Here is a 25,620-nt window from a genome sequence, read left to right on the forward strand (position 1 = left end):
GTGTGTTGACCTTCCTGAGACGTGGAGTGGCGGAGCGAAGCGCCTTCCTCCTCCCGGGCGCCGCGACTCACCTGCTCTCTCCGCACCCGGCCTGGTCCTCCCCGCCGCCGCTCCCGCCGTCGCTTCCGCCGCCGCCGCCGCCCTGGGCGGAGAGGGGGGGAGAGTGCGAGGGGGGAGTCCGTCCTCCCGGGCCTAAAAGTCGAGCCACACGGGGAGGAAAAAGAGGAGCGCGGCTCGCTCCGAGAGCGGAGACCACCCGACGGCGGCCGCCCGCTGCTCCTGTTCGCCGCGGAGGCCAACAGGAGGGGCGGGGGGAAGGGGGGGGGGGAAGGAAAGAGCCGACCCAAATCGCCGCGATTGCGTCTGCGCGACCAACCCGACCTTCTTTTTTCTACCACTTCCGGCGCAAGCCGAAGCGCCGGAAGCCGTTGCGCAGGCTTCGGACGTAGACTGTCAATCAATAAAGGAGACTGTAGCTCAGGGTTGAAATGAAGGGTCCCTGGTGGTCTCTGAGGTGGCTTGTTTTATTTGCAGACGTTACGTTACCCAAACTAGGCAACATCCTAGTTTGACGCTGCCTAGTTTGGGATAATGAAACATCTGCAAGAAAACAAGCCAGCTCAGAGAGCACCAAGGACCCCCTCAGTAAAACGTCAATGCCAAACGTAAAGGCGTTTGCAAGTACGTCATGGCGGGTGTTTCTGGCCTAGCAGTTGGCCGAATTTCATTTCCTCCGAGTTGTTTTTTTTTTTTTTACTTTAGTACCTAAAAATCGCCCGGAGGACTTACGCCATAAATGTAACTCCAGACCTGACCGCCTTCGCGGCCATTGAAAGTCATAGTCAGACCTGAATCTTTTGTCTACCTTGTGGAATATAAAAAGCCGTCATGCTTCTGCGTGCATTAACCGCAGCAAGAGAAAAGGAGCGCTCCCTCCGAGCAGCTGAATTGACCCACAAATGATAGCCTTCTTGTATTTTTCCCTTCTTCTCCCTTCGGATGTGGAAGCAAAGAGCTGTCTTCACGACTCTTCTCTATGGGCGGCACAAAAAAAAGAGGGGGTGCGGCTCTAGAAACTCCAGAGTGTAAAATGACAGCTTGGTTTCGGAAGAGACCACGCGCTTGCGAGTTATAAACATGGAGCGCGCGCGCGCGTCCTCCCACGCCCTCTCCCTTGCAGTTCGCGCGGCTTTTCGCAACGGGGCAACCGCTTCTTTTTTCCCGCCAAAAGCGCTGGGCCCTGGCAGGAGGGAGGGGGCGGGGCAGCTGCCGAACACGCGAAGACTACGTTGCCCAGGCTGCACTGGGCTCGCGTTCACGTGACCCTCCCGGCTGCTTGGCGGATCCTTCCTTCCCACTAGATGGGAAAATGGCAGGACTGAGCCCCGGGGATCGCTGGGCCGAAGGTAAGGCTCCGCGCCGATAACGCGGGCCAGAGCCGGGGGAAATGACCGGATTGGGGTCTTAAATCTTATTAAGGGAAGGGAGATCGGTGCTCCAAGAGCTCAGGTTACCCAGAGAGGAGAGCCTTTTGGAGACATCACAGACAGATCAAATCCCATATTGTGGCTCCGAGGGGTGGCTACAGGGACGGCAGAGGGATGGCTACGGGGACACTTCTCAAATGAGAAATGCAAGTGGGAAGAAAGGAAAGGGAGAGCGCTTCACCAAGGCGATGCTTCTATTTGACAGATAAAGGGTATAAAAAAATATCGAACTTGCAAAATTTGTGAGTTTGCATAGAAAGGTGTAAATGTCTTCCTCTTGTCTTCGTGGTCTTTTCAATTTTTCTTAATTTAAGGGTGTGTGTGTGTTTGTTTACCAACGAAGGGCAAAATCATGTGGATTGCGGCAGCTTGTGCTGCTGTTTAAAAATCAATCGCCTTGGAAAAGCATTTTTTTCTTGCAGCACATAAACATACTTGCGCTTGGATATGTCTCAGGGGACGGAGGATTGGAGATCAGGAGGATAATGCAGCTGGGTAAAAACAAGAAGTGTTGCTTGGATGAGATTTGAGAATGAAAGTTAGCTTTAGTTCTGAGATTGTAGAATGCAAAAAGAAAGATGGAAGGAAGGAAAAGGAAAAAAAGTTTTGAACTGGGGGGGGGGATTTTCACCTATTGTGAGTTTAGACAAGGGCATATAGCCAAGGTATTGCAATTTATGCAACTATGTAGAATTTTAAGGGAAAACTTTTATATAATTGTACACAGTACATTGGATGTACATGCAGGGCAACTAGAAATACAGCATAAAAATAGGGTTGAATGAGTTTTTTAAATCCATATTACTAATGAAAACCTTCGGTGGGTCGGCATTGCTGTTGGACCACATGTTAGAAATGAATTGAAATGTACTATAATAAGTTGTCCTTCTGAACCATAGGAAGAACTTAGGTATCCAACAGAAATCACGCACCGAGTTATATGCGTGAACTGCTTCCAAAGATCCAAACCTTACGTGATGGTTTTTAAAGAACTGCTGAATTACCATCCTTGCTTGTTATCATTTCAAAATATATCTTTTTAATATTCTTCGTAATTAGCTTTCCTGAAAAAAATCATTGCAAAGTTTTAGAATTTAAACAAAGATGAGGAGAGATGGGTGTATCATGATTTTAAGGGACTTTCAGTTTTGTTATGCATTTTTGTATGTATTTTATAGATTAATGGCTCACAATAAAGTAGAATATGAATATATACATACATACATATATACATACATAAAATATGTCCATGGGTATTTTGAATATGTCATTTGTGATCCACTTTGGTAAATATACATACATAGGAAGGCTGTCATTGTTTCAGCATTAATTGATGAGCTGAGAAGAAATCCATGTCCATTGGAGGAAGTAAGAAACAATTTTGATTGCTGTGGCTGTAGTGACTGTATGAGAATGAAAAAGGAGCGTATGTGTGACAGTGGAAGAAGCCAGTCAACATCTGGAGAAGGCAGCATGACCTACACTAAGGAACAGTTACTTGGAGTTCAAAGGTAAATAGGAACTTGCCTAATTAGAATATATTCATACTTGTTAGGCTTGCAACCTGTTTAATGAATAAATTTATAAAACTAATCTCTATATTCCCCAATCTGGTGCCCACAGATAGGTTGAACTGTGTATCCTATTATCTAGGAATTGTTAAATTAAATAAATCTAGGAATTATGAAAATTGTGGAACAAGACATTTGGAGAGCTCCTGATTTGGGAAGTTCTGTTCATGCTGGGCATGCTATCTTGTATACACAGAATTTCAATTAAATAATTCATTACTGACTTCCGATCATGTCTTACCAAAGAAATGAAATCCCATCAATATCTTATATATTGTACAGCAGCTATGCCAGTTTTAATTAACATGGGAATACCATAAAATACTAAGAAGATCCCACCTATTTACTGTCAGAAGAATAGTAGTAGTCGAGTTCTGAATGTGAGATTCCAATTGGCTCAATGACTACAGAAATATATATTGCTTAATTATACCAAAAATTGCTACACGATCCAGGAAGCATAGGACAAGTGTTCTCGCTCAAACATGTATAGGATCAGAGGCTTTTGTCAGAATTATGAAAGCAGTGTTGTGGCCCAAGCTCTGCTCCTTACATGTGTGACAACACATGTACAAAAGCACTGGAACTGGCATCACAATAGTGCAACACAGGTTTCATTATGTAAATTTAACTTGGATTGCACTTGATGCCCAAGAGCAGCTGAATCCCTTTCTATCAGTGTAACAAATTAGAAAAGAATGTTACTGGATTGGAAAGTATTCTTCAGTATTAATAAGAATCTGTAAGTTGTGTTTGGGGAAAAGTTACAAAATTAAGTAATTGTGCTTATTTTATAGAATAAAGGAGAGCAAGAATTACTATGAAATTCTAGGCGTAGGAAGAAATGTGAAAGATGAAGAGCTAAAGAAAACTTACCGAAAACTTGCCCTTAAATTTCATCCTGATAAGAATTGTGCTCCAGGAGCAACAGATGCCTTCAAAGGTAGGTGAAACAGCTTGAAAGGGACCATAGCAAACTTTGAAGATCTTCCAATGTTGTGTTGGATAACACGAAGATATTTTTAGAACATGTTCCTACATACAATTGTAGTATTGAATTATTCTAAGTGAAACACTAAGAAAGATTCTAACATTGCCACCTCTTAGGAAATAGTTGCTACTTGCATATTCCTCACATACAATTCTTTGTAAGCATTTGACATCAGTGATTGATGTAACTTGTCAAGTTAATCTGAATCTGAATCTAGATCATATGATGATTTGAAATTCCATATTTGTGTTGCCATTGGACACTAAAGGTACAATGGCAGGCGATACATAATTAAGAGAACAGTAAAGCAAGCACTATATTGGGATCTCATTCCAACGAGAATGTGTATTAAGTACAATAATAGTTACTACCAGGAAGGATGTGAAATGAATACAAAATAATATCAGAACGCCATGCTTATAGAGGAGTTCATGTCGTGCTAAGGTACAATCTTCATGAAAACTAGAGAGGGTCTCAAATTACATTTCTGCCCAAGACTCAGATTTATTTTATCTAATCATTGACCTGGTTATCTTTCTCCTGTTCTTCCAGGTTATTTCTTCTACCATGACCGTTTCCCAATATTCAAATAATAGAATACAAACATTAGACTTTTCTGTTGGATGTGGGACAAAAAGATGTTTTGTAGGAGTTTTATAATATGGTTATGTATTTCACCCGGGTTTCTTTTTTGATTGGTTTTCTTTATTTTTCTCTTCCACTCTACAGCAATAGGCACAGCTTTTGCAGTTTTGAGCAACCCTGAAAAGAGATTACAGTATGATCAGTTTGGAGAAAAGGAAGATAATTTTTATACCAATGTGCCCAACCACTATAACTATTACAGAGAATTTGAAGCAGATATAACGCCAGAAGAAATATTTAATATGTTTTTTGGAGGGAATTTCCCAACAGGTACATTTTTTTAAAAGCTGTGCTTTAAAGTGCAATGAAAGGTGCTGTTCAGTCATATGTACAAGACTCTGTCCCCTGCTTCATGGGGCCTTTAATTGATGATGAAGCTCCAGATACGGTTTTGATGACTATTTGAAGTTTCCAAATAACTTCAGAAACCAATTAGATCTATCATCTATCTATCTATCTATCATCTATCTATCTATCTATCTATCTATCTATCTATCTATCTATCTATCTATCTATCATCTATCTAGCTATCTAGCTATATATCTAAATGGCTATGTGTGTGTATGTGTTCCAGCATAATTCTGGAATGCCTCAAGCGATTTCAACCAAACTTGGTACACAGATGACTTACTCTCTGGAGACAAATACTGTGGGGGTAAGACATCCCAACACCTCTCAGGGTGTATGTTCTGTTACGATACAGCCTGTTTTGCATTCAAATGGCTTCTACTGTACTGCCATAAAATGGCTCAGCGCAGTGGAGTTGCAATGGTAACAAGCTTCGCCGTACTCCACAAGGGAGCCCCCTCTGGTAAGGGTAAAAATCCAACATTAGAAATTATGTTTGGTCAGGACATTTTCCCCCTATAAATAAATACCTGGACAGCCCTGGGTTATCAGTTAGTTTTCTTTAAAAGTGCTGCATATATGACTACTCAACAAGATATGATGCTATTTGAACTAGACCATGTCATTACACATAGTTCTGTAGAAACTTAAAATAGCTTTTCTCTAATTCTTTAGGCTTATCCTACTCTGAATACCACAGTACATTTATTGGGTTTACACTTTGTTGAGTTAAAAATTTCATTTTTCCTAAATAATAGTAAAGAATTGTGGAATGTAATCGATGCATTTTCAGGCATATACATATTCATTTATTTTTTTCTTTCAATTTTTATGGCTGCCCATTTCAGTCAATGATTCTCAACAGCTTAAATATGTTTGAGAAGGCTGCTCTGCTTTATAGGAATGTTATTAAATTGATTTGTACTGCAGTTCTGAGAAATCTAATTTATGATAAAATCGCTACCTAGGTAAGCTATAAGATGATATGAAGGTTACCAATTTAGTTTTACTGCTTTACTTCTATTTTGGCAGTATGCAGATGTTATCACATCAGTTGTGATAATCTTAACTCTTTGTAATATTACCAGAAACGGGGGAGGGGGGGAATCATGCAATTCTTCAGTAGCATTTTATTCAGTTTTTTGCCTTACTAAGGCAAGGACTACAGATGAATGTTTGATCCCAAGTTCCACATGTAGAATTCTGCTCATTAGAGTCCCCACTACTAAAACATGCAGCCCTTGAAAATCCATTCAGGGCAATGAAAACAGCATAGGAAGTATTTTCTGGACTGAGAGCTATTGCATTTTTTTTAAGGCATGTTAGCTTTTTTAAAATAAAATGAAATCTTAGTTTCTTATGACACAAGCAATACAGGATAAAATTGCACCTTTGTTCTATTGCTATTTTAACAGGAAATATACATATGTTTTCCAATTCTTCAATGGACCCCCCGTGTTATCCACAGCGGAACAGACATGAAAGGACATGGGCCCAGGATGAACAGGAGGAAGAAATTAGACCACAGGTACATAGGGAAGGGAAGATATTATAATCATAGATAAACAGTGCTGATTTATTGCCTATCCCTAGAAAAGGAAGCACGGGATTTTTTTTTTAATTAGTAAATATTTGAACTATTTTAAAGTGAAGTGATACTTATAAATCTTAGAATGATCTTAACTGTAACTTGCCTTTTTAAGAAAGATTTTGAAAGCATTTGCAGACTTATTGTTTTATATAAATGTGGCTACAAATTCCACTGAATGGCATGATGTTTCCTTTGGAGAACTTTTTTTTCAATTGATTCAGAGATATAAAATCAGTACGTGGACGAAGGAGTTATCAAAGTTATACAGTTAATGCTGAGTATATCACTGATGAGTAATTAACTATAAAAGACAAAATATGCTGAATTATTTTTACAATATGAGAAGTAATTTAAATCTCTGAGCTGATTAACAAAATCTTCGCTGTTTTGTTATAGATGGGCCATATTTACTGTAGTTTCTAACTTCTCCTTTGTTATATTCTGACTAGGTAACAAGCTGTCCTTTGCATAGCACATTGACCAACTCTGTCATGCAGTGACAATACACCTTCCGTTGAATTTGAATTTCTTATTTAATTAGTCAGACTAAACTCTAAATCAGTGGTTCTCAACCTGTGGGTCGGGACCCCTTTGGGGGTCGAACGATCCTTTCACAGGGGTCGCCTAAGACCATCGGAAAACACATATTTTCGATGGTCTTAGGAACCGAGACACCAATTTTATGGTTGAGGGACACCACAACATGAGGAACTGTATTAAAGGGTCGCGGCATTGGGAAGGTTGAGAACCACTGTTCTCAATGGTTCTGCTACCCAGATCTCCAGTTTTTATTCTTTCTTCTAAAGAAAATAGAAGCTAGAACAGGAACTAATTATAAGCCTAGCACCAAATCCACTTCAAACCTCTTTTCAAAAATTGCAAAAGGCAGCTTTACTTGGAACAAGTTGATATTTAATATTATTAAATAACCTATCCTAGCTCCTTGGGAAGGAGTCAACAGGCGGACAGAAATGCCGAATCCTGTTTAAACATCTGGCTGACTGTGCGACCAGCCACAATAAAATTTGTATGCTGCCCAACTCTTAATGACTCTGTAGATACTATTTCTTTTTTTCTATTTATCATTGTCAAAAACCTAAACATCCAGACTGACAACTCCACCACCACCACCACCACCACCTCAAGGTGCCATCAAATTGCATCCACAAAAAAAACAAGCCTTTTAAAATGGAAAACCACAAGAGATTTTGGCATAAGATTAAATATTATTTTTATGTTACATTTTTTCCTATGCTTTTGTTCTAAATTAAAACATAGCTCCTTATCTGGGATGATTATGTTACCATTGTGGTTTCCATTTCCGCCATATATTTCTTACATGCTTTACTAACCATAGTTTTCATTTCCAGAATACCTACTCAGCATTTATCCAGTTACTGCCAGTCTTTATTATAATAGCTGTTTCAATAGTAACTCAGCTGATGGCTACTAATCCACCCTACAGCCTCTTCTTTAAATCGTAAGTCTAGATCTGTTTCTTTGTGCTCCTGGGAGAATAGAGGCTACTTCTTGACACTAACTTTCCAACTGCAGGTTTAATCTTGGTGCTCAAAGAGGCCTCTAGTTCATTATATATATAAATAGCAGTTAATTTGAAAAGCTTTTTATCTTGGAAAAGTCATACCCATAGCTATACATTCCAACTGAATTTTTTTTTTGAAAAGGGAACTTAATTTCCGGGCTGCAAATTATTTGAAGGATGGCACATTAAACCTATAAACTACTTTGACTTATTGCTCTATAGAAAACAATATTGTTTTCATTAAAAACGTGAGCATTTCCGGGGTTTTTTCCCTTTTATTATCTGAATACATTACATTAAGATGCACAATGTCTTCACAGAAAACCATTTTCAGATTAAATATTTCGAGGCCAAAGAATGGATAGAAAATGGTTAAATTGTTTTGTACCAGGCAATTTGGAACAAAAACTAATCAGAAAAAAATGCCAGTCTTACTTTGTAAATTGCCACTTGAAATAGAATTTTTTTTTTTAAAAAAAAGAGTATTAAAGATGCTGTACATGGCAATTTAGGGATTTTGAGAGTTGTAATCTCGATATATCACAAGAACCTTGGTTTGTGGAAGATTGCTTCATTGCATATGAAATGTGGTTAGCGGCTATAGGCTACATTTAAAGCAAATAAAAAGAGCACTAAACAGAGGCTGGAATTCAGATATTTACTGTCTGTGATATTAACATCTTTTTAAAGACACAGGTCCAGGACACCTGTAGAAATGCTTCCTTCCATATAATCCTGCATTCTTCCTTCCCTGTACAGACGGTCCTCGATTTATCACCATAATTCAGACTGAAATTACAGTTGTAAATCATGCCAATTGTTAAATGGATCACCAGATAACTGTGCCCAATTTTAGGATCTTTTTACAGTGGTCATTAACTGAATGCAACAGTCAGTAAGCCAATCCGTTGTCTGTAATGGACATTTTTTTGCCAGAAACCTGGAACTAAACATTGTTTCTGGCCAATGTTGTAAAATTGCAGTCATGTGACTGGAGCATATGCTGCAAACAGGTGTAAATGCGGGTCAGTTGCTGAGCGCCCAAAATGCAATTCTGTGACTGTGTGTATGTGTGAGATGGCTATCAGAATTTTGAATCCAGGTTGTAAGTAGTCTTAGGAAGGTCTTTTGGAACTTTGAATGGTTGCTAAGCAAATGGTCATAAATCAAGGACTACCTATATCTTATTTAGAACAGAGGTAGAATTAATGAAGAAAAGTTTTCGAATCTTCTAAGCAGTTGCCCCAATGTTGCAGAATCTGTTTCTTGGTATATGTTTTTAGAAGTAATTTTTACAATGATAGGATTTTAAAGTATTGTATGCCCTTCTGAATTAGGCACGAAGCCAGGATAGACAATTTTTAAAAGAAAGTTATTACAAATGAAATAGATAGCAGAGATTTATCATGCTAAATTACATCAGTACACTTCCAAAAGCAGTGTTGTATCTTATCATATTTTGTTTTCATGTTCCAGATTGTGCGCCTATGCCTTTCAGAAATGAGATATGAAGTAAAAAAAACAAACAAACCTTAGGATATTTAATTACTGAATAATCTGTAATTCTTGTGGGTAGTATTCCAATGCCTTTATGTGTAAATCATGATATATGGGGAGGATTCTGAACTTTATAGGATTATATAAATGGATTAGAACAAAGAAATACATTTTATTGTGGTAACTGTCAAAGCTTCCCTCTTCACTGAGGTGTTGGATCTACAGGTCAACCACTCCTGCTTTATCTTCAATTCTCATGATGTAAATACAGTAGAATAGCTTTTGGTCAAAAAGATGTTTTGAGATGGAACTCACAGTTTGTTTTAAGGAGTTGATTATTTTTCTTTCTGGCTACTTGATGCTTGATATAGAGCTCCTGATCACTTTGCAGGACACAGCTGTTTTAAAATAAACCAGAAACGGGTGTTTTATAGCTGGAACTACTTGGAAGACAGGATGTCAGGTCTGGTCATAATCAGCCACCCTTTGCGTAAGGCATGTCAATGATTCCCCTTGCTCGCTTTCAGAGAGTAGAAAATTTAAAATCAAAATATTAATTGGGGGGAAAAGGATACTTCTGGTTTGCAATGAAGGCATTAATTTATTTCCTTCTTATTTCCTACCACAGGTCTCTAGGGCACACTGTTGTTAGAGAAACACAAAACCTGCAGGTGCCTTATTACGTGGATAAGAACTTTGAAAATAATTATCATGGAGAAGAACTTGAAGACCTTGAAAAGCATATTGAGAAAGATTATATTGATTATGTCCAAACTAGTTGCAGGAAAGAAAAACAACAAAGTAAGTTTTGTTCTTTTCCCAAGCATCCTGCATTATTTTCAAATTTAGGTTAAAACAGACAAATAATCCACTACAACCAGCTCAGCTGCCAAGAAAACTAAATGATATATAGTAAAAATACAGATATTTCACTCTGCCATTGCCTACTGATCACATGAAATCTATGTATTTGATGTTAAGGATTTATCTAAACCAAGTTGTTTATGGTTCTGATACCCTAGCTGTGTCAAAAGATTTCTCTAACCACTTTTTACAGCACTAATGGATGCTGTTCTGCCATTGTATCTAAGAATTATATTATACATATTTCTGGTTGTAAGCTTTTCATTTTGACCAAGCCAACGTAAGTCAAGCTTTGAAATGAATATAAAAAGTGAAATATTTTTTCCTGTGAAAGCATGACTGAAATATACATTTCATCTTTCAGAATCAGAGTTATCTAATTTGGCCAAGCTATACCGAGATGAGCGACTGAAACAGAAAGCCGAATCCATAAAACTTGACAACTGTGAAAAGCTCTCCAACCTCATAGGGATTCAAAGGAGTCGCCAATTGGCTGAGGCATGAGAGAACAATACTGTCCGTTCTGTTGGCAGGAATTAGACTCTCTTTTATAATGAAGAGGAAAGGCGTAGAGAGAGAAAAGCATCCCATACAAACCACACACGGAATCATTATGTTCATGGAAACTGTATATGGACTGAGACATAGAGGCAGCAATTGCTGTAGTGTATACAGTGCATTTCGTTTCACAGTCCAGTAGTTATTTCAGTGTTAGTGATTCTTCATTTACCTTCATTTTGTTATAGTCTTCATGATGATACTTTGCCACTGTTTAAGTGCCAACTGGGTGCTTTACAGGATCATAGCCATCATGCTTACTGAGCCTATGGTTTCTCAACTTTTACCTTGCAAGGCATAGTTAGAAGAGAAAAAGATGGCATTAGTCTTTCATTTATGTATGTATGTATAGATACATGCACAGACATATATGCTGTACAAAACATGCAATTCAGTTTCAAGAGAACTTTGCAGACCAGTGTCTTAAGGATATATACTGTGTTATGTTGCAATACATAAAGCACTTGGAAAAGCTAAAGTGCTGCCTAAAGATTTGTCATCTAAAAACAATATGAAAAAATGAGGAGAGAAGACAAAGCAGGAACTGGAACATTAACTCTTTATCTGGCCAGTAGATGAGGATGGATTGATATTCCGGTTGCCAGATGAGACTTGTACACAAAGGAAGAAAGCAGCCTTAGGTCTCTAGAGCATGGAATAAAAACATACTCTGAGAGAAGTCAAATCAGGTTGCTTCACGGATATCAGAATGTGAGCTAGGTTCCAACTTTTGGCCTAGAGGAAAGTTCTAGACGTAACTTTATTATATTGGCATAACTTTATTCTACAAATATTAATGGGTAGCCTTATCCGTTGGGCTGTGATAGCACATCAGCTGTAGGGTTTGCTTCTCATTCTTCTTGTAAAACTTCTGAACACAGGGTCGTAAATAATTCACAACCAAAAGAAAATGTACAATACAGATAATTCTCGACTTACGACCACAATTAAGCCCAAACTTTATGCTGCTAAGTGAGAAATTTGTTAAGTGAGTTTTGCCCCCTTTTATGACTTTTCTTGCCACATTTGTTAAGTGAATCACTGCAGTTGTTAATAACATGGTTGTTAAGTGAATCTGGCTTCCTCATTAACTTCGCTTGTCAGAAGGTCGCAAAAGGGGATCACATGACGCTTGATTGCTGTGGCTGTAATGACTGTATGAGAATGAAAAAGGAGCGTATGTGTGACAGTGGAAGAAGCCAGTCAACATCTGGAGAAGGCAGTTGCCAAGCATTCAAATCTTGATTGTGTGAAACAAACAAAATGTTAAAAGGTTATGATATTTATGTATGTTGCTTACCAAGCACATCTAAATTATATTAAAGTAACCAAAATATCTCTACAATGCCCAAAGCATAGTACAACTTTTGAGCACCCCTAATGTTTGGAAATTAAAAGTTGAAAAATTTGATGCAACCTAAATTGGGAATGCTGCAACGGTCACTTTTGTCAGTGCCGTTGTAACTTTGAACGGTCACTAAACGAACTGTTGTAAGATGAGGACTACCTGTAATCCTGTGAAATGTGATAGCTTTGAAAAAAATAGCATTATATCAGGTGATTGTGTCATTAAAGATTTTGATTTAAATGAAGAGATAAATGTGGCCTAATCCTGTGCTACATTGTAACATGTTGAATGTATAACTGAGTTTTATGAAATTCTGTACTTTCGTCAAAGGCAATTAATAGGTATGCTTAAAGGGTTTGGTCTATCACTTTGGGATCCATGGTTTATCTTTAGTGTCCCTCTCACAGTTCACTTCACACACACCCCCACACACACATCCCAGTGTTGCATCCTTGCTGAAAAGGTGCAGGATTATACATAGAAATATTCTTAAGACACCTTTCAGGGCTAAACGGTTCTCAAAGATGGTATCTGATATTAAAATTTGTTTTGAAAGTCTTCATCAACCATGTTTTACAAATGTTTGTATTGCAAATTGCAGGAAAACCAAGCTCCTGAATTTTGATAGACAAAATTAACTCTGTATTTTGTCATATGCCCATTTGGCAATAGGTAGATCTATAGCAGATTTTCGCATAAACTTAAAGGTATGGTTCAGCCTTTGTGAAATAGTTTCTTTTTAAATGTTCTTCAGATGTGCATGAGTTCTGAAAAAAATCTCGTTTATTTTCACATCAAGCACCACTTTTTTAAAAATTTATTTATATATTTATTTAAATGTTTAAGTTATTGGTGATATTTATTTCTCTGAATGTACATATATATATTGGCGAAATGGTGATTACATGATAGCATTGAATCATTACTGTATAGTTCATTTTTTTAGACAATATTTAGATGTGTAACATTTCAGAGGATTAATATTAAAATAAGATGCTTTCCTTGTTTAGAGAAAAACACTTCGTCGGAGCAATTTGTGAATTTGAAGTAAACAGTTCTCCATTAATTTGACCACATTCTGGGGTAATTTCAGTGCATCTGCTGTTGAAGATTTCACCCTTGGATTGAGAAACAAAACCTTGTGTGTTTATGGTGTGTGTGTTTTATACACAAATCATTAAATGTACTGCTTTAAAAAACACCTAGTGACTGTATTGTATGAAAATTTTAAAAAATGAAATAAAAGATATAAATATCAAAACTGATTTGTGGTACTTGGGGGGGAGGGGGGCTGGACTGCTGCAATAAAATCCTTACAAATGCTGGTTTGAGGAATAAAACATCTCTAAAGAGACATAAGGTGAAATCCAGAAAAAAAAAGATCAAAAACATTGGCTATCTCTAACAGGGCAAAACATTGCCATCAAGCAGATACTATTAGAAGCCAAAATAAAGCGTTTATTCTGAATCCAAAAGATAATTCAGTTTGCCCCAAACTAGGCAACTCAATAACAGTGTGGCTATTTTACAGTTGTGTTTCAGTGGAATAGTTCTGGCACTGTATAATGAAACCACACTTCCTCATGCAGACCCAGGTTGAGGTTGATAAAGAATTTTGCAGAATGAGAAGGTAAAGCCAGAGAAAGAAAATACAGGTAGTCCTCTGGGAGGTGGAGCCCTGCGGAGCCCCATCCCCCTCCTGACCTTGTCCGGGGGTGGAACCGGCTCAGCAGGGCGAGCAAAGGAGATTAGTGCATCTTGCGCTCCGTCTGCAGGAAAAACTGAGGCACGATGTTGGCGTTAACCCTGATCTAGGAGCTTTGAGTCTCTCCCTTCGATTCTGTTTTTACGATTCCTACCTCTCTACCTCATTCTGGAACCCGTTTAAGATGCGTGCCTGGGCAGCTGTGGCCAGCACCCTCATCTTCATAGGGATGGACGTGACGTTGACCACCCTATTGTACGAATACAACTGCCACAACAGGACTACAGATAATCCTTCACTTACAATGGTTTGTTTAATGACGGAAGTTACAATGGCACTGAAAAAAAGGGACTTAGGACCAGTGGTGAAATTATTATTTTTCTGTGGCCGTGGCTTGGTTGGGGGGGGGTGTCTTGTGACTGGTGGGCATGGCCAACTTTTTTCACTTTTTAAAGCATTTTTTCTTGCAGGTTCAGGTGAATAGACAGGGAAAAAATGCTTTAAAAAGCTGGGGTGGGGGAGCTTCCGACGATCGCATGACTCACAGCTAATCTGCACGATCGTCGGAAGCTCTTCGCTTTTTAAAGTATTTTTTTCCTGCCTATTGGCCCGAACTGGCAGGAAAAAAATGCTTTAAAAAGCTGGAAAAAAGTTTCCAACGATTGTGTGGCTCAAAGTTGAGCCGCACAATCCTCAGAAGCTTTTTTTTTTACTACCGGTTCTCAAAACCAAGGACAATCGTCCCTACCGGTTTGGCCAAACCGGGCCAAACCGGGAGGATTTCACCCCTGCTTAGGACCGTTTTTCACACTTAGAATGTGATCAAAATTCAGAGGCCTGGCAACTGACTGGTATTTATGATGGTTGCCCTGTCCCAGGATCACGTGAGCCCAAAATTTATGTTGCTAAGGGAAACATTTGTTAAGTGAGTTTGTCTCATTTTACAACTTTTCTTGCCCCATTTGTGAACTGAATTGCTGCAGTTGTTAAATTAGTAGCATGGTTGTTAAGTGAATCTGGTTTCCCCATTTGACTTTGCTTGTCAGAAGGTCACAAAAGCTGATCACATAACCCTGGGACAGTGCAACCATTGTAAATGTGAATCAGTTGTCAAGCATCCGAACGTTAATCATGTGACCATGGGTAATGCTACTGTGGTCATAAGTGTGAAAAATGGCCCCAAGTCACTTTTTTTTCAGTGCAGTTGTAACTTTGAATGGTCACTAAGCGAACTGTTGTAAGTCGAGGACTACCTGCACAGGTTGCCCAGCAAGGAAAGAAACAACCGGACTTTGACCCAAAGGTCCAGTGTTACTGAGGGGAGAAGCGAAACGTCTTCAAAGAGAAAGAAGAAAGCACAGCTGCTTCTTGGGGAAAAAAGCACTTTTGGGGACAACCATGACCTGGATGACTGAGAATCTCCATAAACCCAACAGAAGTCTTTGCAGTGCTTCTTGATGACCAACTTGCACTTCATGCCAGCAACAGGCTGCAAATGGTAACGTGGGAAGCGTGAGAGAAAAGGCCAAAGATGTGCTTGGTAGCAGGTGGGCCAAGCAAGGGAAGTGATACTATGTGAGCATCTCAGGAGCCAGAAAGAAAATGAGTGGGAGGCCAATTTGTCTTTCTTTTTTTCTTTTTTTTTGCCTTCCAAATCCAGAGGTACCGGTAGCATCAAGGCTGCAGCATGTTGTGCAAACCCAAGCCCTTGATTCGTTAGGAAGACTTAGGCCTACAGGGCCGTCCTCCAGCCGCCAAGCAGACTGCTCTTGACTAAACACAAATAGCTGGGGCAATTGCTGTGTATTAGCTTTCCTAGCCTTCCATTCCCCACTATCCTGTCAGAGCTGAAGAAGCTTCTTGGGTGAGAAGCGAAACGTCTTCAAAAGGAAAAAAACAGTTGCCTCCTGAAAAAGCACCTTCAGAGCAACCATGACCTGGATGACTGAGAATCTCTACAGACTTTTTACCTATACAATTTATTCATAATCTTGTGTATACTTATATCTATTATCTTACACACGCTTGACAAAATCAAATAAATCAAATAAATACAGATAAACCTCCAAATGCTTCAACGACCCTCTAGAAAGGATGCAGATCACCCGCTGTCTGCAAGGAATATAAACACTATTTGTCAGAGCTGAAGAAGCTTCTTGGATGAAAAGCAAAATGTCTTCAAAGAAAAACAGGAAAGTCCAGTTGCCTCCTTTGCAATAAATGTAAAATAAACAGGGAGTCTGACTCTGGAGCCCTCAGTTCACATTGCTTCTAAATAAGCAGGCACAGAAAAGAGCTGCATATAGAGTAAATTATTTAACCTGGAACCCCAATTTTAAAACTAGCAGCTGTTCTGTGGGTTTATCTGTATACCAGTGTGCCTGTTTCTATTCTGCACCTGTTTTGTCTCGTTTAATAATGGGAAGCCAAATGTCTCTTGCTGATATGATTTTACAACAGAGACTTTTGTTAATGATGGAAGTCTAGTTGTGCCTCCTGAAAAAAAAACGGGATAGCTTTTCTGTGGTAACTTAAACAAAGCGGTGCAGTGCACTTTGCTCAAACTCGGCCCCTCCCTTTAGGATAGAGAAGAGTTCCATTTTCGAACGGGGAGGAGGAGCTTCGTGCCTTCAGCCAATAGCGGCTCCCTCGCGAGTGTATTCAAAACGAGGAGTCGCGCCTCTCCCGGTTATTTTTTATGTATTTTATTTTATTTGACAGCTGGATCCGAGCTTGGATTGGCCGGAGGAGGAAGAAGCCGGCTCTCCATGGCGTCGTCAGCGGCGGTCCAACAGTTGAGAGATTTCATCGAGATCCAGGAGGCTTTACTGGATAAACTGAGACTAAAGGTTGGGCTGGAGTGGGCGGGGGAGATGGGGGGTGGGTTGCGGAGAGCTGGTCTTGTTGGGCAGCTTCCCTCAATCGCTGGCGCTTCCAAATGCTTTGGATTGTGAGAAAAGCTGAATGCAGAAGTTTGCGACTTTTAGTCCTGCAGGCTTGAAAATATTGCCCAAGCAGCAGCTGGAAGTCGCGGTTTGGTCTTGCCAAGAAAGGAGCGGGAGGCCCTGTAGCTTACCTGGCACAGTAGTACTATAAACAAATCTTTATTTTTTTTTATTTTTTTTGCTGAGAGAACAGCATCATCTCAAACTGTCCCACTGTTTCAGTCAATTGGCTGCACTGGTTACGCTTGTCAATGATCTCTGGTGGGAGCAGGATGGGGATAATGCATCCATCCTTGTTCTCTGGGTGGCTTTTGATAGTATCCCAGTATTTGAGAGGCTGCCACAAAGAAGAGGGGGTCAATTTATTTTCCAAAGCACCCAGAGAGCAGGACAAGAAACAATGGATGGAAACTAATCAAGGAGAGACACAACCTGGAATTGAGGAGAAACTTCCTAACAGTGAGGACAACTAACCTACAACTATGCTGAAGAGTGTGGTCAGAAAACTAATCCTCTCATCTAGTTGTCTGTGTTGTGCAAACAGCTGATGGATGTGTAGGTTAATTTTCCTTTGCACACCTGAAGAGAACATGGTAGGCCTGATGAAAATGGGGATTCTCAAGGCACTCTGTTGTTGCTTTCAGTTTTCTCCTGTGAGTACATGCTGGATGAAAAAAAAGATGTACAGGGGAAACGAAGGATTTCTTGACTATCTGAAGATGTTCTCATCCCATCTGGGCTATTGCAGATGTTTTGTGTTTTGTGCATGCTAAATGAAAATAAAATTTAAAAAGGATGTGACCGCTTCCTTTACACAGGCTATCAGAATTAAAAGGCCATGAGGACAACTGAGAGAGGGACATCCCACGTCATGCACTTCCATGGACAGTTAACTCACTGGAGTAACAGATTCCTAATCATGTAGTAATTTAAAATAGATAATAACGATTTTTGAAATAAACGGTTTGCCTTTATATTTAGATGTGCTTAAGTATACCCAGCTCAACATCTAACTGCATATAGTTGAGATCTGATCTAAATGATAAGATTCTTATATACAAACAATAATTTACAAAATGTAACTTTTTTATAGATAAACATACAGAAAGAGAACTCAGTAAATAAGGAGGAATATGACGCTATTGTGAAGAAACTTGAGGTGTGTAAGCTTCCAGTTACTAATCTGTGATATTTCTTCTCTTGTGTAAATATAAGGCAGAGATAAGAAAAAAATTCTCTGATATCTGAAAGAGGGGTGTGTGTGTGTGTGTGTGTGTGTTGTATTTGTGCTGATAAATAAATAAAGGGAGATTAGTATAGATCTATTTCAAGCTATTTACTGTAGCTCTCATCAGCTAGCCATACCCTTACTGGGATTTGAACCTGGGCTGTATTACATATTAGGCAGATATATTAGCCACTAAGCCACAGGCTCTCCTCCTTTATCAGCTAAGCCAGGGAAATAGGTATGTATTGTGTCACAACCCCTGGTATGCCCAAATCCCAGTAAGGGTATGGCTAGCTGATGAGAGCTAAATAACTTGAAATAGATCTATACTAGTCTCCCTTTATTTATTTATCAGCACAAATACAACACAAATGTAACAAAGGCAACATTAAAAATATGGTTTTCTGCCTGGAAGGTCTCCTAGAGTGAGCCGAAAGACAGAAAAGGGAAGCAGTGTGTTCCCTCCCATATTTGGGCATACCAGGAGTTGTGACACAATATACATACATACATACATACATACATACATACATACATACATACATGTATACATGTATATATACTAGTCTCCCTTTATTTATCAGTACAAATACAACACACACACACACACACACACACACACACACACACACACACACACATATATATATATATATATATATATATGTTACGGTGAAAGACCGAAATCTGGTGAATGTCGACATTCACCGGTGAAAGACCGAATATTTCATTACATTGTTTTACATTCGGACCTTCACCGGTGAATGTCGACATTCACATAGTCGCTTGGTGTATGTCCGAAAATACCCTTATCCTCTCGACACCCTTACCCTAATCCCCTTACCCTAATACCTTGGCTCCTCGCTTCCTTTTAAGCGTCTTCTATTCGCGGAGTTTTTTTTTTTTATGTCGACATTCACATAGTCGCTTGGTGTATGTCCGAAAATACCCTTATCCTCTCGACACCCTTATCCTAATCCCCTTACCCTAATACCTTGGCTCCTCGCTTCCTTTTAAGCGTCTTCTATTCGCGGAGTTTTTTTTTTTAAACCTGCGATCCTGCGCGGTTAGAACGAGTAGTTTCCAGGACCGCGAATTTATTTATTTGTGAAACACTTCCTTTTGCAATGAAAAGAAAAGAAAAGAAAAGTTACTTCCCATGAATGAGATTTCCGTTCAAGAAATTGCGCTGTCATTGCAAAAGGAAGTGTTCCACAAATAAATAAATTCGCGGTCCTGGAAACTACTCGTTCTAACCAAGCGACTATGTGAATGTCGACATTAAAAAAAAACTCCGCGAATAGAAGACGCTTAAAAGGAAGCGAGGAGCCGAGGTATTAGGGTAAGGGGATTAGGGTAAGGATGTCGAGAGGATAAGGGTATTTTCGGACATACACCAAGCGACTATGTGAATGTTGACATTCACCGGTGAAGGTCCGAATGTAAAACAATGTAATGAAATATTCGGTCTTTCACCGGTGAATGTCGACATTCACCAGATTTCGGTCTTTCACCGTAACATATACACACATACTGTTCCCAATAGTAAGAATTACACTGTAAGATTATAATGGTTTCAGAGTTACCTTAATTCTTGAAAGTTGGTGAGAACAAACATGATATATGCTGGCTAACATTTAGTCTATAACACACATTCTTCAGTTGTACTTTAATTTGCAGAAAGAAGAGAAAGAACACGCAGAGACAAAGAATACCTTAGCTATAACATCTGAACGCCTACAGTTTGCCCTAGGAGAGATTGATATTTTGTCGAAACAACTTGAGTGGGAGAAACAAGCATTTGACAAGGCGTAAGCTTGTAACTTGGTGGGGGAAACCCGATGAATAGAAGTGGTTTTATAGTTTGTCTGGGGTAAATTATTTCACTCTCCTTAAATTAGTCATCACATAGTCTATCTTAGAGGAGCCAACCCCTTACCTTTCTCTCACCTTCTAATTCTTCTGGCGGCATCTATGATCATCTAAATGCTGGGAAAAACAAAAGCCAAAGATATGCAAAGTTAGCGGCACTTCAGTCACTGGTTTCAATAAAATTAAGCATAGTTAGTTGCATTAAATGATATATTATTTATTTATTGAAATATTACCAGCAGATTTAAAACTTACAACGAAGTTCTGGAAAGTGGAATGTTGTTGGCTAATATTGAGATTAGACTAGGAATCCCAAACTCTTCAATTCACCAACCTTTCCATGATGTATCAGATTGTTTATTGACTGCCCACCCCATATATTTATTGTATGAAAATAATTTAATAAATGGTATCTTAAATAATAGTTCTGTGAATAATAATACTAATTGCACAGTAATGAATAGTCACTATTGACCGCTTTGAAAAAGATTTTATTAAGCCAGACCGGTTGCCAATCTCTTTCTGGATACTGCCATTGGGCAATGCCCACATTCGGAGCCACATATTAGAAAAATTAATTCATTACAACTATATACAATGATATTGAATGCTACAAAAAAAAACCATGTGAATTTGAATCAGTGGTGGGTTCCTACCGGTTCGGACTGGTTCGGGCGAACTGTTAGTGCTGACTGCAAGACGAGAGCGAACCGGTTCTCTGTATCCGTGAAAGTGGGTAGCCCGCCTGCCCCTGGGTTCTACTGACCTTTATTTCTGTTTCCGAAGCTCAGCTGATCAGTGGCATCAGATTGAATTGCCACTCCTCAGCTGGTATCCTTGTTCCTTTTCTGGTTTGCAATGCGGAAGTCCCAATTTTTGCTAAACTGCGCACGCTTGCGCAGTGAAGCGCAGGTGAAGTGAACCGGTTGTGCACCGGGTAGGAACCCACCCCTAATTTGAATCAGTGCAATATTATATTGTACATATAAAATACATATTGCATATATAAAATAAATTGCAGAAGTTTAAAGGGAGTCCAGGACCAAGAGGACCAAGAGAGGCGCTGCTCACAATAACTCCCGCCCTTATAACTTCCACGTTAGATTATTGTAACATGCTCTACATGGGGTTGCCCCTGAAGACCATTTAGAAACTCCAACTGGTACAGAACGCGACCATGCAGGTAGTAAATAGTGACAGATATATAGCACATGTAGCACCACTCCTGTGTTCACTGGCTGCTGATGTATTTCCAGGTACAATTCAAGGTGCTGGTGGTTATCTTTAAAGGCCTACATGCCTTGGGACTATGTTACCTGAGGGATTGCCTTTTTTCAAGAGCTGCTATCCATCCAACCAGGTCAAGTAGGATAGGCATGCTGCAGATCGTTTCAGCCAAAGAATGCCCACTGGATGGGGATCAGATGACGAGCTATTCCTCACTGACCCCAGCTCTAAGGAACATCCTCTCTTCAGAGATGAGTGTGGCTCCAACCCTGTTAGCCTTTAGTAAGGCCCAAAATCCTGGCTATGTTCCTGAGGCTGGGGAGCTGAATATATCAAAGGCCCCCATTTCCTGCTATATTGCTAAGTGGTCAAGTATCTTGGTCCTATATGTATTTAATTTGTAAGTTTTAGTGTTTTATTGGTCTTACTATTTTATTGTTTTGAAATGTTTTTCATATTTTTGGATAATTTATTTTTTTTCAATTGTAAGCCACCCAGAGTCATTGACTGAGATGGACAGCCATTGAAATTGAACAAACAAACAAATATTGGGTCAATAATTTACATGATGACCGACTTAACAACCAGCATGACCTACGACTATAATTCCAGTCTCAATTACAGTTGTAATTGAGACGCCTATCTGTAACTCACATTGATCTGCAAGTCAGACAATTCAATAGTTTCAGACATGAATCTGGTAAATTCTAAGTGACATGTATTACGATTCATGTTACCCAAAATATAACCAAAAATGCTTGGAGTCCCTATTTCCTCTACCGTTAATAATTCTGCTAGATCAAATATGTAATAAAACCGATTCTTTGTTACTTGTCTTGTAGACTTTCTCAAGTAAACAATAAAGTGCTAAAACAATCACTTCAGAAAGACAAACTTATAAAGAAATGTACAGGTAAGTTCAATAGAAATTTGAAATGTTTGAAAGGCCCTTTTTTTTTAGTGAAACACTTCTAAATGCATGCTTTCAAATAATATCTATCTTGCAATAGGATCACTCTGCTTTATTTGTTGAGGTACATAACTCTTAAAATTTGCTATGTAAGGTTAGGATTCTAAGGACATGTTGACCATTAAGAGGGGAAACAGATCTGCTCATTGAAACTCATAAATGGATTGTGCTATACATTTTGAGACTTAGGAAGAGGAAAACTTAAATGACTCCCAACTTCCCATTGTAGAAATTGAAACCCTCATTCAGAAGCAGGAAAATATTCTAAGCTGCAAAGAAAATGAAATCAAGGAATTGCATTATTTTGTCAACAAGCAAAAGCAAATCTTAAAGTAAGTCCCTCAAGCTGAGATTTCTTTCTCTTTCTATTATTCACAGTTAACTTCAGCTGGAGACAAATACTTTAGCAAATTCAGTGAAGTTATTTATTTATTTAAAAGATTTGTATGACTGCCCATCTTAGACCATATCTGACTAGTGGGATGGGCAGATAGCCACAGAGAGAGACAGTCCCATAAATAATCTGGCTTTATCCCCTAAAGGTTGAATTGCACCTGGAAAGAAGCCAGTGCAGTTCATCTTGCAACAATATAGCAAACTAAGAGATGTCCAGCATTGTGCATGCTACCACATGCTACATCTATTGTAACTTCTGGATGGTCTTCAAGGGCAGCCTCGTGTAGAGCAGATTGTAGTAATCCAACCAGAAAGTGAATAAGGACTGAATCAGAGATGGTATTCTGCCAGTTCGCCCTGGTTTGGCTGAACCGGTAGCAGCAGCGGGAGGGTCCGCCCACCCATCCAGACATCAGCATGGATGTTCTGTGCCAGGGGTGGGTTTCAGCCAGTTCGCACTGGTACGCTAGAACCCATCCGTGAAATTTAGGGTACCTTTTGGAACCCGTTTGTCTGGTGGCACAGTACCGGAATGCTCCCTCCCACCTGCCCCTCCTCGCTCGCTCCGCCCGTCTGGTTGCCGCTCGCTCGCTCCCCCCGCCCGTCCGGTTGCCTCTCCCTCACTCGCCCCGCCGGTCCACACTATTCTCCACCAACTGCTCACTGATTGGCTGGCTCACCAATCACCCCGCCTCTGAGAAGCAGTGGGGGGGGGGGCTTTCTCGCACACCTTTCTTTCTCCAAAGGCGTGCAAGAAAAAAAAAACCCATTGCCTGGCAGGGAAGCGAGCCCCAGGCCTCATCTCTGCCTCCTTCCTCAAGAGCTGGCTTCTGGGATGGCAGGCTCTCCTGTCACTGCGCCCTTCACTCGCCTTTCACCTCGAGTCTCTGCCAGCGGGGTGCCTGCCATTTCACCTCCCGAGAGAAGTTCGGGAGAGATGCGCAAATGGCCGCAACTTGAGGCTCCTGAGGAGGACACTGGACACTGGTGGTGGCGGTGGGGCCCGCTGCTGCTGCTTCTGCTACTCCCGGTAGTGCAAGCTTCTCGGACAGCATTAAGTTGCAGGCGCACCGATTCCAGCAGTTGCGTTTTGCCTTGATATTTGCTGTCCCGGCAATCAGAAGGGGACATTCTCCCAGCGGCGTCTCAGACACTCCCAGCCGTAGCCTGGGGGGAGTGAGGACAGCTGGGCTCAGTTTCGCACCTCCCGGCTCCCGGGGGGTCTTGCGCACCTGCTCGCTCACGTGGCCTGCATGCTTCCAGCAGGAATGGGAAGCACGGGGATCTTAATGTAGTAGGGCGGGGGAGGCTGGAGCAGGAGGTTCCCTGTTGTTCGCGGCTGCGGCCGCTGCTTGGAAGAAAATCAGCTGGAATCTCGAGCAAGAACTGCGGGGCAAGACACAAGCGACAAAATGGGTCACCGCGGGCATAAAAAGCGCCGTCAGATCGCCCCCCACGGTCCAGGAACCAACCAACCAAATAAATAAATTAAATATAGTTCTATAGTTCTGCAGCTAGACGCTGCAGTTGATCACAATTAATAGAAAAGCAGTCATACCAAGGCAAGTGAAAATATGATGGATCAAGCCTAGGAATTGAAGGATTGATTCCTTCCTTCTTTCCTTCCTTTCTTCCTTCCTGTTAAGTTGAGGGTGAATGAAGAAGCAGGTCTCCAAAAGTGACTTCAGCTCTTTATTGTGCGACTGGTAAAACATGCTTGGAAAAATTTCTCTGCCAGCTGCTGAAAGTGCTCTCTTTTTTCAAGGACACTGACAGGCAGTCCGGCCACTGACATTTCTTTATTTTTCCCACCGCTCAAATGGACCAATGCTAATGTCCTATTTAACACCCCCCCCCCCAATCTGAGTGAAACCTTCCCTCCCTATTTGCGTATTTAACCCTTCCTGCCTCCCTGCCTCCCTCCCTCCCTCTCCCAATAATGTATGATTATTACAACTAAATCAGCTCCATTACTGCCTAATATACTGCCTAAGCACCCATATATTGTTTTCTCTGAAGTAGGAGTGGTAATAAATCTTTTCAACTATATGTATATTGGGAAGGACTTTGTATAGGTATGTTCATCCATTTATTTTTTTGACTTATTTAATCTATCAAACTCAGTCTGGATACACGATCTGACACCAGCACCATGTGGTAGGGGCTCTTACTATATTGTTAATGGTAATGTATTGTTGTTTTGCAGGAAACAAGCATCTGAATTCAAAATACAGATGCAACAAGAAAGTTACATAGCAAATGTACTTGGAAAAAGGCTCAAGAAAAGTTTTAAGTAATTACAGAAGCATTCCCTTGGATTACCAGCTTAGGACTGTTTTTGTTCTCTAAAGGATTTCCCAAGTTTTCCTGCTGAAAAATTCATAAAATATCAAGTTTTCATTTCTCATTCTTTTTATTGGGCCAAAATTGGATATCCTTTATTTATGCATTTATCTAAAATAGTGGGAATACAACACAGCTATTCTGAAATGCTAGTGTTTGAATGTTTTGTTTCATTCCTATCAAGGAACATAATGGTGGGAAGGGCAATAAAACAACAAGACTATCTTATCCCAATTCATTATGTTGTGTGAAATATATGAGCAATTAAATTAGAAGTGTTGCACTAAGAAATCAACTTCTGAATTTTTCATGATCTCTAGAAAAATCTTGAAAAGTTCTGCAGATTTGAAAAGTTTTGCAGATGAGGAAGAATCAGCTAGGCAACTATAAAGATCTAATAAGAAGGCAGACCTCTGATTGGAGCACACTAACTGTTTTAGTATAGTACAGGACTGTCAAACTTGTGGCCCGCGGGCCAGATGCGTCACACG

General features: G+C 40.0%; 3 protein-coding genes across 10 annotated transcripts in view; 2 read left to right on the plus strand and 1 right to left on the minus strand.

The window, feature by feature from the left end:
• Positions 1-1,036, minus strand: part of ZC3H13 (zinc finger CCCH-type containing 13) — a 48,160-nt gene extending 47,124 nt beyond the window's left edge. For 4 of the 7 annotated variants that reach the window (XM_081944565.1, XM_081944564.1, XM_081944563.1 and 1 more), the window contains exon 1: positions 866-1,036. In XM_081944565.1, coding sequence (XP_081800691.1) covers positions 866-890 — 25 coding nt within the window. In that variant the 5' untranslated portion in view covers positions 891-1,036. Of the gene's footprint in view, positions 1-71; positions 354-865 lie in introns of those variants that run through there. The other 3 variants (XM_081944561.1, XM_081944560.1, XM_081944567.1) reach the window with 2 other exon arrangements.
• A 256-nt stretch (positions 1,037-1,292) lies between these two features.
• Positions 1,293-13,704, plus strand: DNAJC18 (DnaJ heat shock protein family (Hsp40) member C18). Of its 2 annotated transcripts, none has more exons than XM_081941362.1 (8): positions 1,293-1,406; positions 2,812-2,998; positions 3,856-4,001; positions 4,779-4,964; positions 6,458-6,570; positions 8,004-8,113; positions 10,302-10,474; positions 10,902-13,704. In XM_081941362.1, the coding sequence occupies exons 1-8, from the start codon at positions 1,370-1,372 to the stop codon at positions 11,039-11,041; spliced, it is 1,092 nt and encodes a 363-aa protein (XP_081797488.1). In that variant the 5' UTR covers positions 1,293-1,369; the 3' UTR covers positions 11,042-13,704. The 2 variants fall into 2 exon arrangements, with proteins under 2 accessions (XP_081797488.1, XP_081797489.1); XM_081941363.1 differs by having other exon boundaries at positions 1,345-1,406; positions 2,792-2,998.
• Positions 13,705-16,877: 3,173 nt separating this feature from the next.
• On the plus strand, positions 16,878-25,363 carry SPATA24 (spermatogenesis associated 24). Its single transcript, XM_081941364.1, has 6 exons — positions 16,878-16,997; positions 18,187-18,252; positions 20,002-20,132; positions 22,263-22,333; positions 22,620-22,722; positions 24,993-25,363. Exons 1-6 carry the CDS (start codon positions 16,917-16,919, stop codon positions 25,081-25,083), a joined length of 543 nt encoding a protein of 180 aa, XP_081797490.1. The 5' UTR covers positions 16,878-16,916; the 3' UTR covers positions 25,084-25,363.
• The last annotated feature ends 257 nt before the right edge of the window (positions 25,364-25,620 follow it).

This window comes from Natrix helvetica (genome assembly GCF_964273705.1).
Source record: "Natrix helvetica genome assembly, chromosome: 2".
Lineage (NCBI taxonomy): Eukaryota > Metazoa > Chordata > Lepidosauria > Squamata > Natricidae > Natrix > Natrix helvetica.